We start from the raw sequence: 16,063 nt of genomic DNA, 5'->3' as shown, positions 1-16,063 counted from the left end.
AAAAAGATTCGGGGACATGCTATTAGTAGAATATACTTGGGACTAGATTAGTACAAATACGTATAGGATTTTCACACCCCTTTCTTACCAATTCAATTTTCCGCTTCTGTAGAATATACCCGACATTTAAATAGAAAAGAACATGGCTCACTCAAAGATATTGACTTTTTAATTAACAATGGGTGACTATAAGGTGAGTTGCATATTAGAACGGACATTTAGTTTAAAAATTGCTAATTATGGGGAGTGATTTGTTTTTTTTCGCACGTTGATAAATGGTCTGCGTGGTGCAGCTACCCATTTCCTGGTTTGCCTTCGGCCGGGAGTACAATGCGTGGTTGGGAGCAAATTATCCGACGTTTCCCGTGTTTCCCCCCAGATTTCTCCAGGTACGCGTTTAGAGCTGGGTCGCCTCCGGCTGAGCTTACAGATTAAAACCATTGACCCCCGTTCTAAACCAAATAATTAGCAACACCAGGACCCATACCCCTGTCCTCGGGATTACAAGTCTACTGCACTAACCACTCAGCTAGGAAGGCTCAATGAATTAGGTTGAAGTAAAAATACTGATTATTCTATAGATGCACCGCTGTAATAAGAGAAAAGAAAAAAAGGGGGGTTACTTGGGTGGAAGGTCAAGAATGAGAATATAGTGTAATTAGAATCAATAACTCTGTAAAGGGCAAGACCGTACCCAGAGGGGGTTTTGGGGGGTTTGAACCCCTACCGAAATTTTTTTTTGACTCTTAAAAACTTAACAAAAATGGATATAAACAAATTTTGTATGCATTTTTTAATGTTTTTGTGTGTACCCCCCCCCCCCAAAAAAAAAACAACAAAACAATCTTTGAGTAAAACCCCCTCCGAAAAAAAATCCTGGGTACGGTCCTGGTCAAGGCTAAGTTTTAGTCAGAGAAGAGACCGAAAAATCACTTTCGAAATTTACTCAAGTTAATATTCCTTCTGATAACTTACATTTGTTTAGTATAATTAAATGGAAAGGTGAATAGATCAAATCGCGTTCACTAGAAAGCTAGACATACACATGCAAAGTTTTTACATATGACATTTAACTTACCATGTAGTCAATAGCAAGACCTGGAAAATACAAAGGAATATTAGATCTAATTACTAGTCACTTTGTAAATGCTTTTAGTAAAATTTAGTAAGAAACTTAATTAAAGATGGATATTAGAACGTACCTGAATTTTCGTGCTGAAGATACAAGGGCTCGACATTAAATGTGCGGTGTAGGGCCTCACTGTTCTTAACCCTAAAAACAAAGATACAGATTTAAGGTGGGTTACTAAACCGAGCTTTATCTAGGAGCGGCGGAATAAAAAACAAAGAACAACAAAAAACGAAGAAAAAAAGGATAAACAAACAACGAACATAATTTTCATCCAGTGAATGAGGTATGTTTGTCCTGTGTTTTTTTTCCTTTTTTGTTCTTTGGTTTATAGTCATAATCTATAGCTAGTGTGGTCAAAGGAAATTTGGGGAAATTTGGGGTCGTCTCGGTTGAAAAGATTATTATGAGGTGCTGTTTGACCATTAGGCAACAAGGATGCAAAAATGTTATTTTACTAATTTTTACTACTGACTTCAGAGATCTTGAGTTTACCTACTGGTGATCGTGAGCTAAAAAGCTAAGCGAGCCAATAGAGGTCTCTGCATGCACGACTCGTATATCACTTTTAGTTAATTTTCGGTTAATACAGAATACAGAAGACTTCCATACTTTTCCATGTTTCTGTAAAAGTTTCAATGACTAATAGTGAGTACGATAGGAACAAGTTTTAAGGACAGATAAGGCATCGAAAATAAACGATAAGGTGCAAAAATGGAAAACTGGTGGATCATGTTCACCGGGGCATTTTTTTACTGGTAGTATATTTATACTGGCAATGATGCTCGTCTGGAGTTAGTTCCCATGCAAATTGGCGCATGAAGAACGACCTCCACGTGCCTCTGGATATCTTGATAGACATCGGAGAACCAAATGTACCTAGGGACGGTTGGGTTGGCAGCCCTCCTCCTGAAAGTTCTATTGCTACAAATGAAACCAGAAATTTAGCCTCGGGTATATAATCTTAAACCCCTTCTCGACTCCGGACCACCCAAGGACGATTCCTCTGAATATCGTTGACCAAGATGGCATCAAAGTGGCCGCTTGGAATGTTCTGACACTGAACCAACCCGGTTCAAAGCTTCTATTAGCCAAAAAAATAGAGAAATATAAAGTCAAAATTGCTGGAATCACTGAAACTCGGTAGCAAGTCTTGTTTTGTGCTTGTCAGAGACACTTTGGGCCTTTGACTCAGTCGCAGATGATGAAGGTAGATGTTGTCCGGACAAAACATCTCCACAAAATCGAACACGTTAGGTGGATCGACAGAGTACGGAACATGGATATCCTCCGGTCCTTTAAATTACCATCGCTGTCAGAACAGTTTGACTCCCCCTCGCTGCCTTAGAACGGTCAATTACTTCGCCTACCCACTGAAACACCTTTCCGGCTTATGTTCGACTTCGATCCAACTGCAAACGGCTGGAAACGCCCCAGAGGTAGACCAAGTATGAGATGGGTGGATATCATCCGTGATCGGCTCACAGCCTGGGGTATTGACCCGAGCGAAGCTCCTACCCTCGCCCAAAACTGACCACTCTGGGGAGACTAACGGTGCTGACGTTTGGTTCCCTCTACGCTGGCGACACAGCCGAGCAAGAGCCTTAAGTCAAGCATGTCAAGTACATTTATGTGGTTTTTGTTCCTCTTTCTTACCGGAATATGACACAAAATGGAAGAATATTTAAAAATGAATTTCATATGGCTATTGATGATACTCTTTAAAAAACAAAATAAACACAGAGATTTAGATACATGCTCAGAAAGTCATTTATTCATTCATGGCCAGGCAAAATCCCTGGGCCCGAACCTTGTAGGGCCATGTGGGTGCAGTTTCCTAATCTAAAACTATGTTTATACATAAATCAGTATTAAAATCATGGTTTTAGCAATCATTAACGATGGATTTAGCAGTCTATGCATCAGATTAACAATCCTGGCCCCCATCTAAAGGAAGGATCTTCATCGCGTCCATGATAATCCCCCCAACCCAAAACTTTCATGACTTCCTCTACAATTTCCTTAGTGGTGACAATATTTTTCCCATTTTCGAACATCATGATAAATCTGTGCCCTAATCTGCTCTAACCTAATCTGTCCATGATAAATCTTCAAGAAAATTAACTCTGGACTCTAATGTCAACTCCCAGTAAATCTTAGCACAAATCTTCAAATATTATAATGTAGACGTCAAGGTTCTTCAGATACTATTTCAAAAGCCACCTATTAAAAAAAAACTATTAAAATTAAATAAAACTAATCTATTAAAAACAACTATTTTAATATGCTTTAAACTATTACCACATAGCTGTGCAGTCAAAATGTACCATCATCCGTTTTGAAGGATTGAAGGCTAACGAATCGGCGTATTCTACTCCTTCCAGCCAGTGGCGAAATTCGGGACAGATAAAAGCAGTCCCAGCATAAGCAGCATCTATATGTAGCCATAACCCTTCCTTTTGACCTGAAATAGTAACTATAAAAGAGAAGCTATTTCCAGATAAAATGACTAAAATCATTCCATTTATGGCCATCTTAAAATAAGTGACTTCAGATCAATTGTTGCAAATATTTATCTTTAAACTTCATTTTTTTAATAGAATAATGAGCTGTATTCTGTATATAGAATTTTTTGTTGTTTTCATCATAGCCAAAAATAATAACTAAACACACAGAAATAAATTCGTATGACTAGGCTACCAGTTTCACAGTGTAATTACACAGTGTAATAATAAACTGCTATTATTTAAAAAGGTTTAATACTTCAGAATTTTTATGAGTTTAGCTCTAATTTCCCAAAATTTTTTATAATTCCCCTCTTTTGTTGTTTTTTTAAGTCGTACTCACTTAGACCCCGCCCCACAAAAAAAAAGAAATAAAAAAAATGTGACATTTTTAAGCTTAATGATTGGTTTATTATTTTTCTACGATAGATCGACTGAATGTAGATAATTATCTGAAGGAAGATAAACTGCTTTTCTTGGGTTCAAACTGCTTTCAAAAGAAATTGCAAGAAACTCTCACTCGTCTGAGGGGGAGAAGACCATGTGGCATTCAGTCTACTGAAAAATTAATTTCTTTTTTGAACGTCATTTCAGTTGGGCTCTAATCTCATAATCTCTTCTAAAATCAAATAGTTCGTGGTAACGAACTGTAAGTAAGGAGCGACCCGGCTCAATGGTAACCGAAACTGTAGAAAACGGAATTTTGATACCAATAGATGCATCAAAAGAATCAAATTTTAATGCTAATTTCAAATATATAAGTTTCATCAAGTTTAGTCCTACCTATCAAAAGTTACGCACCCGAGAAAATTTGCCTGATTTTCAAAAAAAGGGGGAAAGACCCCCTAAAATCTATAGAACCTTAATAAAAATCACACCATCATATTCAGCGTATCAGAGAACCCTACTGCGCAGGTTTCAAGCTCCTATCTACAAAAATGTGGAATTTTCCATTTTTGCCAGAAGAAAGATCACGGATGCGTGTTTATTTATTTATTTTTTTTTTTTCCAGGGGTGATTGTTTGTACACAGTGGTCCTAGAATATCTTGGGATGGCTCGTTAAAACGAAAATCAAAATTTTTAGTGCCCTTCTTAAGTGACCAAAAAAATGGAGGGCAACTAGGTCCCCTCCCACGCTCATTTTTTTCCCAAAGACATCCGATCAAAATTTTGATATAGCCATTTTGTTCAGCATGGTCGAAAATATGATAACCATGTCTTTTAGGATGACTTAACCCCCCGAAGTCCCCGGGGGGAGGGCTGAAAGTTATGAGCTTTACCCAATGTTAACACATAGTATTGGTTATTGGGAAGTATACAGACGTTTTCAGAGGGGATTTTTTCTGGTAGTGAGGGGGGGAGTGGGTCGGGGGTTATGTGGGAGGATCTTACCATGAAGGAAGTTTTTATGGGAGAAGAAACATTGCCATGTAGGGGGCGCCGGATTTCCCAGCATTATTTAAATGAAGATCAGAAATATATATATATATAAAACAAGTTTTTTAACTGAAAGTAAGGAGCAACATCAAAACTTAAAACGACAGAAAACATTACGTATATGATTGGGTTCATCCCCTAATCAATACCTCGCTCTTTAAGCCAAAGATTATTTAGTACTTTCATAAGAGCTATTTATTCTAAAAAACGGCCTTTGTGATTAAGGGGTCATTTTTAAAGAATTGGAACGAAATTCGAACCTTAGCTTAATGAGCGAGGTATTGACTAGGGGGCGAACCCTCTAATATACGTATTAAAATTATAAGAATATAGAGGTTCGTTACGTAAGTTAATTCGCAACTTACGTATACTTATTATTAATAAAAACGTTCGTAAATAAAATTAAACAGGTTTCGAGAAAGCCATTTAACCAAATAAAAGTAAAATTAATATTCGATTTTTTTTTTATTATTCATGTACGGTAAAATAAAACAAAAACCTGAATTGATTCAAAGACGTTAAAAAATCAAATAAAAAAAACAAGTTTTTTTTTAACTGAGAGTAAGGGATGACGTTCATACTTAAAACGAACAGAAATTATTCCGTATATGAAAGGGGCTGTCCCCTCCTCAACACCTCGCTCTTTGCGCTGAAGTTTGAATTTCTCACAACTCTATTTTTTTTAAACAATGAAAAACTTTAGCGTAAAGAGCGAGGCGTTGAGCAGGGGACAGCCCCCTTCATATACGGAATAATTTCTGTTCGTTTTAAATTTTAACGTCGTTCCTTACTTTCAGTTAAAAAAACTTGTTTTTTTTTATTTCTTGATCCAGACTGACCTTGACCAGAAAAATTACTTACAAATTGGTCCTATTTCCTTCAGTTTGTCAAAAGCACACGCACCAGTTGTTCCTAGAGTGCAGCATACCTGCAAAAACGAAAATTTTTATTTACTGAGGCGGTCAGGAGCCGGACAAATGACACCAAGACTCCAGTTTAAATCAGCACCACCAATACAAGCTAAAATGATCTTATTCAAACATACAGAAGGAGCGTTTACATTTGGGACAAAATTAAAATTTAATTTAAAGCACGGGGAACAGGGTTGCCACCTTGTTATTTATTGCTAGTTTATGTGATCTTGACTCCTCCCTAATCATTAGTTCCCTGTTGTGGTTTGTAATGGTCTTTTGGTAGAATTTTGTTACCGTGTTTTCACAGAACACTACTACTTGCAGGTTGAAAAGTACAAATTGACTCATTTTAAATTAAGTTAAGAGAAGACTATAAATGTTAGGCTATAAAGCCCTTTTGGTACTATCCCATTATCCGGGCCTCTCTAAAAAGTCAAGTTTGGTTAATGCTAATGAAATAGAATAAAATAGGATGAATATATAATAGTTTAGAAACAAAATTGGGCTATATATTTGTACAGTAGGGGGGGGGGGTGTAAAGCATTATATATATTAAATACGTAACCTATCCTAGGTACCTCCCCCCCTAAATTCCCAAAAAACAGTTTAATATCGTATACGCAATGAAAATCTTGCTATCATTGCCTGATCTGCAACAGTTAAGACGTCACAAAACGGGTTTTATCATTGCCTAGTCTATAGTGATTAAGCGGAGAGGCCCGGATAATGGGATAGAACCGCCCTTTACAATAAAGAAAGAAAAACGAGCAAAAATGGGGTTTTTAAAGGCCAAAAGAAAATATTGAGAAAACACAACAAAGCGAATAGTTCGAGGGGACAAACGCCTCTCTTCTTCATCGCGAAACAAAAAAAAAAAAAAAATCAATGAGAGTGCCGAAGAAAAATTCAACAAAATAAAACGCGGAAAGTCAATGTGAAAAAAAAGCAATAAAAAAATAAAAAAAAACAATGAAAAAAACGGTAAATTAGAAGATGAATAAAATTCCATATGTTTTTCTTTTATTTATTAGTTATTCGCTAGTATCCGTCGATTGCAGTTCAAATTTTTGGATTTTTTGCAGATCGCGGATATTGGTGAATAACTCACTTTTATGGTTTTTAGGTATTTGGTTCTAATTCTTATAATTTTTACTTTTATTGAATTTTATCCATCTTTCAATTTTTTGGTTTTTTCATTGTATTTTTGTTGTTTTGTTGCTTTTTTTTACACTGACTTTCCACGTTTTATTTTGTTGTTTTTTTCTTCGGCACTCTCATTGAATATATTTTTTCTTTTTGCACTGAAGAAGAGAGGCGTTTGTCCCCTAGAACTATTCGCTTTCTTGTGTTTTGTCAGTATTTTCAATTGGCCTTTAAAAAACCCATTTTTGCTCGTTTTTCTTTCTTTATTGTAAGGGCACAGCTTTCGACTCCTCCTAGGTCTGTTTTGGGGTTGAGGGAAGGTTGGGAGAATATAGGATGATGTAAAGTCGATTGAGAACAAGGTTTTATCAAAATATTTGTGTATTATTAATGTATTTCCACGATGAAAGGGGTGCCCTATGGCGGAAGGGTACCCTGCAAAACCGGAAATGGTATTTTTTTTTCTTTATGTTATGTCAGGCCAATGTGGTTTAAGAAATTAAGCCCTTTGCATGTAGGAGTCGTTGTCAGAGTAAAATTCTGATACCTGCTTTTCAAGGGGAAAATCCTCAGTAGGTGCAATATTTAGGTCATCCTCTTGATCTACCGCTAATTACTAGGTAGATCACTTGAAAACAAAGGGTACTCGATAAGTTCTTTAATACCCTGATTGAGCTGAATCTTCAAAGAAATAGGTAATAAAAATCAAGTCGCTGGAACTTATCACATATAATAAGTAATTATTACGCCTCTTTAAAATTCTAAAGTTTTTAACAAGCTTAAATAGCGAATGGTTCAGTCATTTTCAACTGCCTACGAGCAATGGTGAAAGGTTTATTTTCCAGTGGTTGTGTTGAAGCTCTATAACAAAATTCGTGTTCAAACATTTGTTTTACAGTAAAACCACTAAGAATAGGATTGGCTGAAAAGACAATGTCATACAAGAAGAAAGTGTTCAGGATTTTTTTGGGGGTGCGGGGTGAGTTTACAAAAAATGAATCAAAAACCGGTTTGTATTCATTTTTATTATGTTTTTACGAGCCAGACAAACATTTCGGGAGGGGGGAGGGAGGGGTAAACCCTAACCACCCTGGATACGGCCTTCCATACAAGAAGACCCACTTGGCACATTTTTAAGCTTAGAATATACTTCCAAAGACCTAAGGGGATTAAAGTAAATCACAACCATTTTTCAATGAATTCAAACTCGGAAAATTTGAAGCCCATGCAATTCCACACAATATAAGTCACCAAATATGAACTTCCCCTCAAAAAAACATAAAACTAAAACTCAAACATGTACTAAAGGGAGCAGGGTCTTTGGGCCAGTTTGTCTTCGAATGTCAACTTTGTTACGATATGTCCCATTTGATCTAGTTCCGTATAACTTGTCCCTTTTTGCCCGATTTCGATATTAGCCTCCTTCCCCATCGACCTGAGCCCTCAATGCACATGACTACATGCAGCTTCTCGATCTTAATGAACAATAAGGTTTGCCAAGTAATTTTATTTACTCACAAGCAAACTACTACTAGTACTAGCAACCTGTTGAATTGCCAAATTCCATGGGGCCAACAGAGCTGCACACTTGAGCAGATTGGAATTGGATGAGGCTCCAATTCCAATCTGTTCAATGCTTCACTCTTTAATCCCTCCCAGAAACTACCGATTTTTTGTGTGTGCAAAACTTCCCCAGAATTTTGCTTACAGCTTATATAGTGGCTTTTTCAAGGCAAAAGGAATAACAAGTAAAAATCCAAAAGAGTAAGAAAAAAAAGGAACAAATACATAGTAGCTACCTCCGTTTTATGTCGACAAAAAATGTGTAACACTTATAAAGTTAAAGATAACTGACCAAAATTTATTTGCATAATGACAATTTCACAGCTTAAAAATGGATAACTTAGCCTTCTATTTGACAGCATTTGTATGATAGGGACGGGGTAAGGAATCTTATTGAAAATTACTTGGAATTGATTTTAAGTTCAGAATTTTTTGGAGTTTACGTACAAGAATGTGCACAGGACATTATTTTGGAAGAGGGGTCACTTTTAGGAAGGCGGTGGGGATCCGTAATAAAATGTGGCCAATAGCTGTGAGAAATAAAGCAGGGTAAATAAAAATAACTAAGCTTAACAGGAGTAAATAATTACCTCTATCAAAAGTGCTAAAGCCTTTTGTCCTGTTTAACAATGTCACATCAAGGCAAGATACAAAACTCATATTTTATTAGAACGGAGGGAGGGTACCAAATTCTCATATATTAAAACTAAACAGGAGTAAATAATTACCTCTTGCAAAAGTGCTAAAGCCTTTTGTCCTGTTTAGCAATGTCACATCAAGGCAAGATACAAAACCCATATTTTATTAGAACGGAGGAGGGTACCAAATTCTCACATATTAAAACTAAATGCCACCAAAGGCCGCTATAAAGTCAAAGTAGCTGTGACCAGACCTCGCATTCAAACAAGGTATCAGCTGTTAAAGTATATAAGTACTTTTTTCTGAAATAATTAGCCATACTATTTATCAGATCAGCGTAATCGAGAGGTTGATAATACACCAATTAGGAAAACAAATCTTACCCAAAAGGGTATAAGTCCTTTTTCTCGATCTCTTTGAATAGCTTCATAAAGTTTGGCTCCTCCCATGCTTAAATCGTCATCAGATTCTACGTAGCGCATCTTGACAAGACTGATAAGGCCTGCTTTCTCAACTGAACTGTGTGCCTAAAATGTTTGAATAATTTACTGGAACACTTTTCACTGTGCAAGTCCAACCATGATATTAAGCTGAGCTATGGATGATTAAATAATAATAATAATAAAAAAAAAAAAAAAAACACATAGATCTAGATATTATCTTTGAACGTTAACATAAAAGAATATTCTATCATTATAACTATAAGAAATATAAATTATAATCAAATAGGAAGAATGTGAGAAAAAGAAAAAGTATTTGAACATCTTTTTTTCAGAACTTTAAGGACAGACTAAAAACCATCGCATTTATTAAAAACGGGCGTATCTTACGCCAGGTTTCGAACTAAGATTTCTTCCTGGACTAACGCTAATCTTGAGCGTTAACCTCAAAATATCCTCAGTATGTTGGAATATATTCAATATAAGATATAAGATTTTGGATTTACGAACCAGTTTTTGCTTGTTTTTGCTGAGTGTGTAAGTCTTAGAAATTTAAAATTTGGAAATTTTGAAATATTAAAATTTAAATATTAAAATCTTATATTGAAATTTGAGAAATGTCAATATAAAAATAAGATTTTGGAGCTATGTCCCAGTCTATTTAATATGCTACTTGTTGGCATCACATAGCAAATTGTTTTCACTGTGTGTATATGTTTTAGAAATTTAAAATTTGACAAGAGTAAGTTGCCTTTACTGTGAAAAATCCAGCCTATTATTTGCACGTCTAGGCTTTTAAAACGCTGAAAGAAAACACTATGTCTGTCTATCCCACTGGATAGCTTTTGAGAGACATGTTAAATTTTCTTAAAGATCTAAAAAATGAGTATAGCCTACTTACTTAACATACGTTGAGTGTCCATGTTGTAGAAATTTTAAATAATTTGCCACTACCTTTCCTGTAAAAAGCCAGCATATCATTAGCATGCGCATGCTCCTAAAATGCTGAATGAAAACGCTACGCCTGTCAAGCACTTTATGTATATTTTATGAGGAATGCAGAATTTTTTTAAAGCTCAGAGAAATGAGACTACTTACTTGATCAGAGCAGTAAGCAACGAGTCTTGAATTAATTTCTGCCTCCTCGGTGTCTGGCTCTTTTGTTTTATATCTTCTAAACATTTCCGTCCGACCAGCCAATAGAGCTACAAAAGTTGCTTCACTTGCTGTCGTCTACAAATAAGATTACATGTATAACAAACTTCAGCAATTCATAACAGGCACGTATATGTGTAAAAGTTTGTGCGGCCCCAGGTTCGAAAAAGCATAAAAATAGACCAATTACATAGCAAGTATAAGAAATGATGGAGAAAATCAGAAAATATCGAGCTTTCAGAGAATAGATACTAGAAAATCCACCTCCCCTTCGGAGGCGTTATTTGCTATGGGACAGGGGGCAAATGCCCCCCAGACATCAGTTTGCCACCACCACAGACCCCAATGTATCCCCAGCTGAAATTTATTTTCTTCTAAAATCTTGTCAAAATTAAGATAAGCCTGCATAATTCAAGTATCTACAAAAATGGGTCAGTTTTCTTTAGTATATCTTTACATTTACAGTACTGTATGGCTCATTTTTCCGTTTTCACTGGCATTTTCACTTGATTTGGGAACACTGAATCAAAATTCCCCCCCTCCCTCAAGAATTTTGACGAAATTACACCACTACTCCCCCTACGTAAATCACTAACTTACATACATAAACCTCAGAATACGAGTACAAAAACGTCTATGGATTATTCTTCTTGAGCTATATGCAAGGATTATATCGTGACAAAAAGAGCTGGCTGTATCTCACAATTTTATAAACGCAAGATAACAACAAAATGGCAAATTGAATCTATTTGCAGAAGCATATCTCATAGCACATACTATGCGGAAGGCTAGTCTTTCGACTAGCCCTTATAAAGAATTTCATATATCACTTATTTTGGGCTAGAGTTTGTTCCTTACTATTAATCGTTGTTCAAGCCAAGAGACGGTAAGTTTCCTATATAGCGGTTTCGGACAAGGCGGTTTTAATAGTGTACTTCTTGTTTTGATCTGACTCTATTTTTAGGAGTTGTCGGTTATTGTAGTTTTTACTAAAGGAAGTGATCGTTTCTTACTAGGTTGCTAGCTACCGCTGCAACCTCCATTTTTAAATAGAATAATTTTTTTTTTTACGGAAAACTCCAGTTCTCTATAACACTGTAGTAGAAAATGTTATTGACATTATCCTGCATACACAGATCAAAATAGGATTTTTAACATTATAAAAAGCATGTAGATATAGTTGTATAAAATGCAATAGCTTTTTTATGGTATTAACAAAATTCTGATTTGTCAGTGGAAACTAGAATAATTCCTGAAAATTTTAAATAAAATAATTTAATTCCATCTTTCAGTTCAAAGTTATAATTGTATCCTGGAACCAACATTTTTTTTGGCTTAACTTCAATCCAAAAAAATTTTGAATTTTTTTTAGAACAAAATTCAAAATAAATTTTATCTTAGTTTTCAGTTCAGAACCACTAAGGCTATTATATAAACCGCAACAATATTTATGGTGTCTGAGCAATAATTGTAACTTTTTAACTCAAGCTAGAAAAACAGCTGACATTTTTTTAATTAGTTTTGTTTTTGGTTAGGTTCTAACTAATCGACGCGTGATTCTATGGGTAGATTTTTAAACATTCAAAAAATATGGTCTCGAGTGAACAAAATAATTACACATTGACTCAGGTGGAACCCTCATCGAAAAATATGGTTATAGGCGAACATTTGGAAATGCAGATAAAAACGGTCCATCCTACAAAAAATATTACTTCATGGGGCCCGAGCTTAGGAAATGCCTTTCAGATTTTATTAAAGCTTACTTCGTGGGATTTTCCTTATTAGCTTTACTGGCATCTCTAATATACTTGCTAACATTTGAACAACTAGGATACCTGCTTATGGCGATTTACGGTGTATTTTTTCTCGGTGTGGCAGTTAAATCACTGTTCGTGCGTCTCAAGCAAAGGGAAAAAGAACTTTAGCTGCCCTTATTGGTCTAGTTTTACATATATAGAAACAAGAAAATCTTCACCTATGAGGTTGGGGGAAAAGGTTTAAAACTATCATCGTAGCGGAAAATGGTGTTTTGAAATATTAAACTATGAATTACGTAGATTATGCTTAATAATTGATAAATTACGTAATCTACGTAGATTACGTAGATAATTAATAAATTCAGTCCTATAAAAAAAACTATAAAGTTGAGTTCTACATGTAAATGTGCAAGTGTTCAGTTCTATATGAAAATATACCAGTTTCATTTCTATTTGTAAATGCACCAGTGCTCAATTTTATATGTAAATGTACCAGTGTTCAGTTCTATTTGTAGATGTAACAGTATTCAATTCTATGTGTAAATATATATACCAGTTTCCAGTTCTATATGTAAATTAATTAAAAAACATTTTCCACAAAACAAGTTTTTTAAAAAAACTAAAGAACTCAATTAAGCAAAACTTGAACAAAAATAAACTAGTATAATATAACGGATTCACAGATACCACTACTTGGTATCAAAAAATAATTGGAACCCCAAATAGAGAAGGAATTGAAATAAAATAAAACAGGCTCAAACTCAAAATGAGAAAAAACGAATACGGTCATGAATCTAAAACCCTATGATTTAAAAAACCTAAAACGTAGTTTATATTTCGCTGAAAAAAAAATAAAATGAATTTACTGAAAAAAAAATTGCGCATGCTCAGCTTAATACAAATATGATGATATTTATTACTTAAAATCTTAATTAATTTTTGATTTGTTAAAGTTATAAAAATGAAAATTTAAAAGAACTTTTTCAGTAAAGTTCAAATTATATTCTGGCTTTTAGAAAGCATAGGATTTTAGAACCCTGCTCATATTAATTTCTGCTCGTTTTGAGTTTGACTCTGTTATTAACTTAAATTTCTATTCTTTTTGGGGTTTAATTTATCTATTAATACTGATTTGTGGTAGTTGTATGCTTGGTAGATTATTTGATTCTATTTTTGTTCATTTTTGGTTCAATGGAGCTCTTTACTTTTTTTTGAAAAACTTGTTTTGTAGAAAATGTTTTTTAATTAATTTACATATAGAAGTGGAAACTGGTAAAATTCAAACGAACATAAGCCATGGAATATTTGCTACATCAAAGAAAAACTAAGGGACATGTGTCGTGCAATTCTATTTCTGCACGCGTTCCTAGGCTGTGACACCACTTCGAGATTACAAGGAATTGGTAAATCTGTCGGCCACTAAGGTCTTTATGGACTCGAAGGCTACGAAAGACGAGCTCATTGTAGCTGGTGAACAAGCTCTTTTGAGAATTTATAAAGGAAAGCCTGAAGAAACTCTCGTGTCCATGAGATGTCGTCTGTTCTTGGCCAAATGCGCATCCTCTTCCGCATTTGTCTGCCCTGATCAGATGCCTCCCACACCCTCAGCTGTGACGTTTCATTCTTTTCGCGTGTATTTGCAGGTAATGGAATGGAAAAGCGAGGCTGCTGCGATGAAACCAGAGAACTGGGGATGGCGACTCTCTGCTGATAGTTATATCCCAGTAATGACGGAGAAGAAACCAGCTCCCAAAGTCTTCTTCAAATTATCCGCTGCAAATGCAAATCAGGTTGCGATACGACCAGATGCACTTGCCGTAAAAATGGCATGCCCTGCACACTTGCTTGCGGAGAGTGTATGGGAACAAGCTGTAATAACTCTGAACTAACATTTCTAGAAGAAGAAGAATTTTAGTGTTTTGCAATAACAGTGGTTGTGCTTTTTTGTGGTGCTCATTGATGAAATGATGATTCTCAATATTATGTGATCTAAAAATGATAATTATGAAAACGGTGATTTATATATAAACGTGTTAATGTTTTTGTTTTCCAACTGCAATAGAAGTCGTTAATAAGAATGATTTTTCAAGTTTCTATTCGCCTATGCCTATAGTTTCCCTTTTTCTGCAGTCTGGTCTTCACACGGTTGATTCTCATCGGATAACCAGGTTTCCAACGATTAGCAAAGCAACAAATAGTGGGGTACTTCTCTGCTCCTTTAAATTGCCGTTCGACAGTTTCCTGTGTTGCTGTTTGCAGTATTTCAGGCTTCCATTGATCTGATCTCTCTAACACTTCGTAAGAAAAGCTATTTCCTTTATTTTTGCGATGGAGTTATTAAAATCTTATTTATAGTTTAATATAAGTTACAGACGTGTTACAATAAAAGTAACATCATTTTCGGTTTCAGCGAGTTGATTCATACCAGAATCAAGTCCCCGAACGGAGAGAAATAAAAAAATCGAAAAAAAATTCACCCCTTTCACCCCCTTTAAGCAGCCCCAGAAGTTTTTCCCGGAGGGCGATCTTTGCAGATTTTGGATATGTTGTTCAGCGATTTTTTTTTTAATTTTAGCGTAAAAAAGCTTCCTAATTGTCAAAAAAGAAAAAACCAATTTTTTGTCCCTTCCACCCCCTTTAAACAGCCACAGTAGATTTTTCCAACGGGCGAGTTTAGCTGATTTCGGATATATTGTTCAGCGATTTTTCCTGAATATTTTATGTAAAAAAAGCTTCCTAAATGTCACAAATGGAAAACCTATTTTTTTGCCCCCTTCCACCCTCTTTAAGCAGCCCCAGAAGGTTTTCCCGGCTGGCGGTTGTGATGGATTTTGGATATGTTGTTCAGCAATTTTTTCTGAACATTTTGGCGTAAAAAACCTTTTGTTGTAATTTTGTCCCCGTCAAACCGTATTTTTAATGGACTATTCCCGCGCTCTTTACGCTAAAGTTTGGTTTGTTGTCCCAATTCTTGAAGAACGAATCTTGAAACACAAGGGCCGTTTGATTTCAATGAGGAGTATTTTCAAAGAACTCATTTACCAAATAATTTCTTTTCATTTAAATTTTTAATGTTGCTTCTTACTTTCAGTTGAAAAAACTTTTTTTTTATTTAATTTATTTATAAAATGTAGGAGTCTTCACCTAAAAAGTGCGCGTTGGCTATGCGGGTGTTCTCACTAGCCGTCGCAATTCAAGCCGTAAATATCTGGCTCGTCTTTATAATGCAGTAGCTTTGCCTCATGTCTTGTACCTCATGTCTTGTTGCCTCATGTCTTGTACCCTTTTTGGTTCATGTCTCCTTTTTGGAAGCTCCTGAATGCACGAAACAAGAAAGACATAAGGTCCGTATTTTTTAAGTATGCCCGATATCTGCTTCAA

At 35.4% G+C, this 16,063-nt stretch overlaps 1 protein-coding gene across 1 annotated transcript in view; it reads right to left on the bottom strand.

Moving 5' to 3' along the window:
- Window positions 1-16,063, bottom strand: part of Hdc (histidine decarboxylase) — a 130,830-nt gene that overhangs the window by 27,478 nt on the left and 87,289 nt on the right. The window contains exons 6-11 of the mRNA XM_089105358.1: window positions 10,869-11,003; window positions 9,714-9,857; window positions 5,933-5,999; window positions 3,431-3,593; window positions 1,203-1,273; window positions 1,079-1,098 (exon numbers count right to left, since the gene is read on the bottom strand). Coding sequence (XP_088961484.1) covers window positions 1,079-1,098; window positions 1,203-1,273; window positions 3,431-3,593; window positions 5,933-5,999; window positions 9,714-9,857; window positions 10,869-11,003 — 600 coding nt within the window. The remainder of the gene's footprint in view (window positions 1-1,078; window positions 1,099-1,202; window positions 1,274-3,430; window positions 3,594-5,932; window positions 6,000-9,713; window positions 9,858-10,868; window positions 11,004-16,063) is intronic.

The sequence above is a fragment of the Artemia sp. Qi Xiang Cuo genome, chromosome 19 (assembly GCF_049724085.1).
Source record: "Artemia sp. Qi Xiang Cuo chromosome 19, ASM4972408v1, whole genome shotgun sequence".
Classification (NCBI taxonomy): domain Eukaryota; kingdom Metazoa; phylum Arthropoda; class Branchiopoda; order Anostraca; family Artemiidae; genus Artemia; species Artemia sp. Qi Xiang Cuo.
This window is presented reverse-complemented; position numbering and strand designations above follow the sequence as displayed.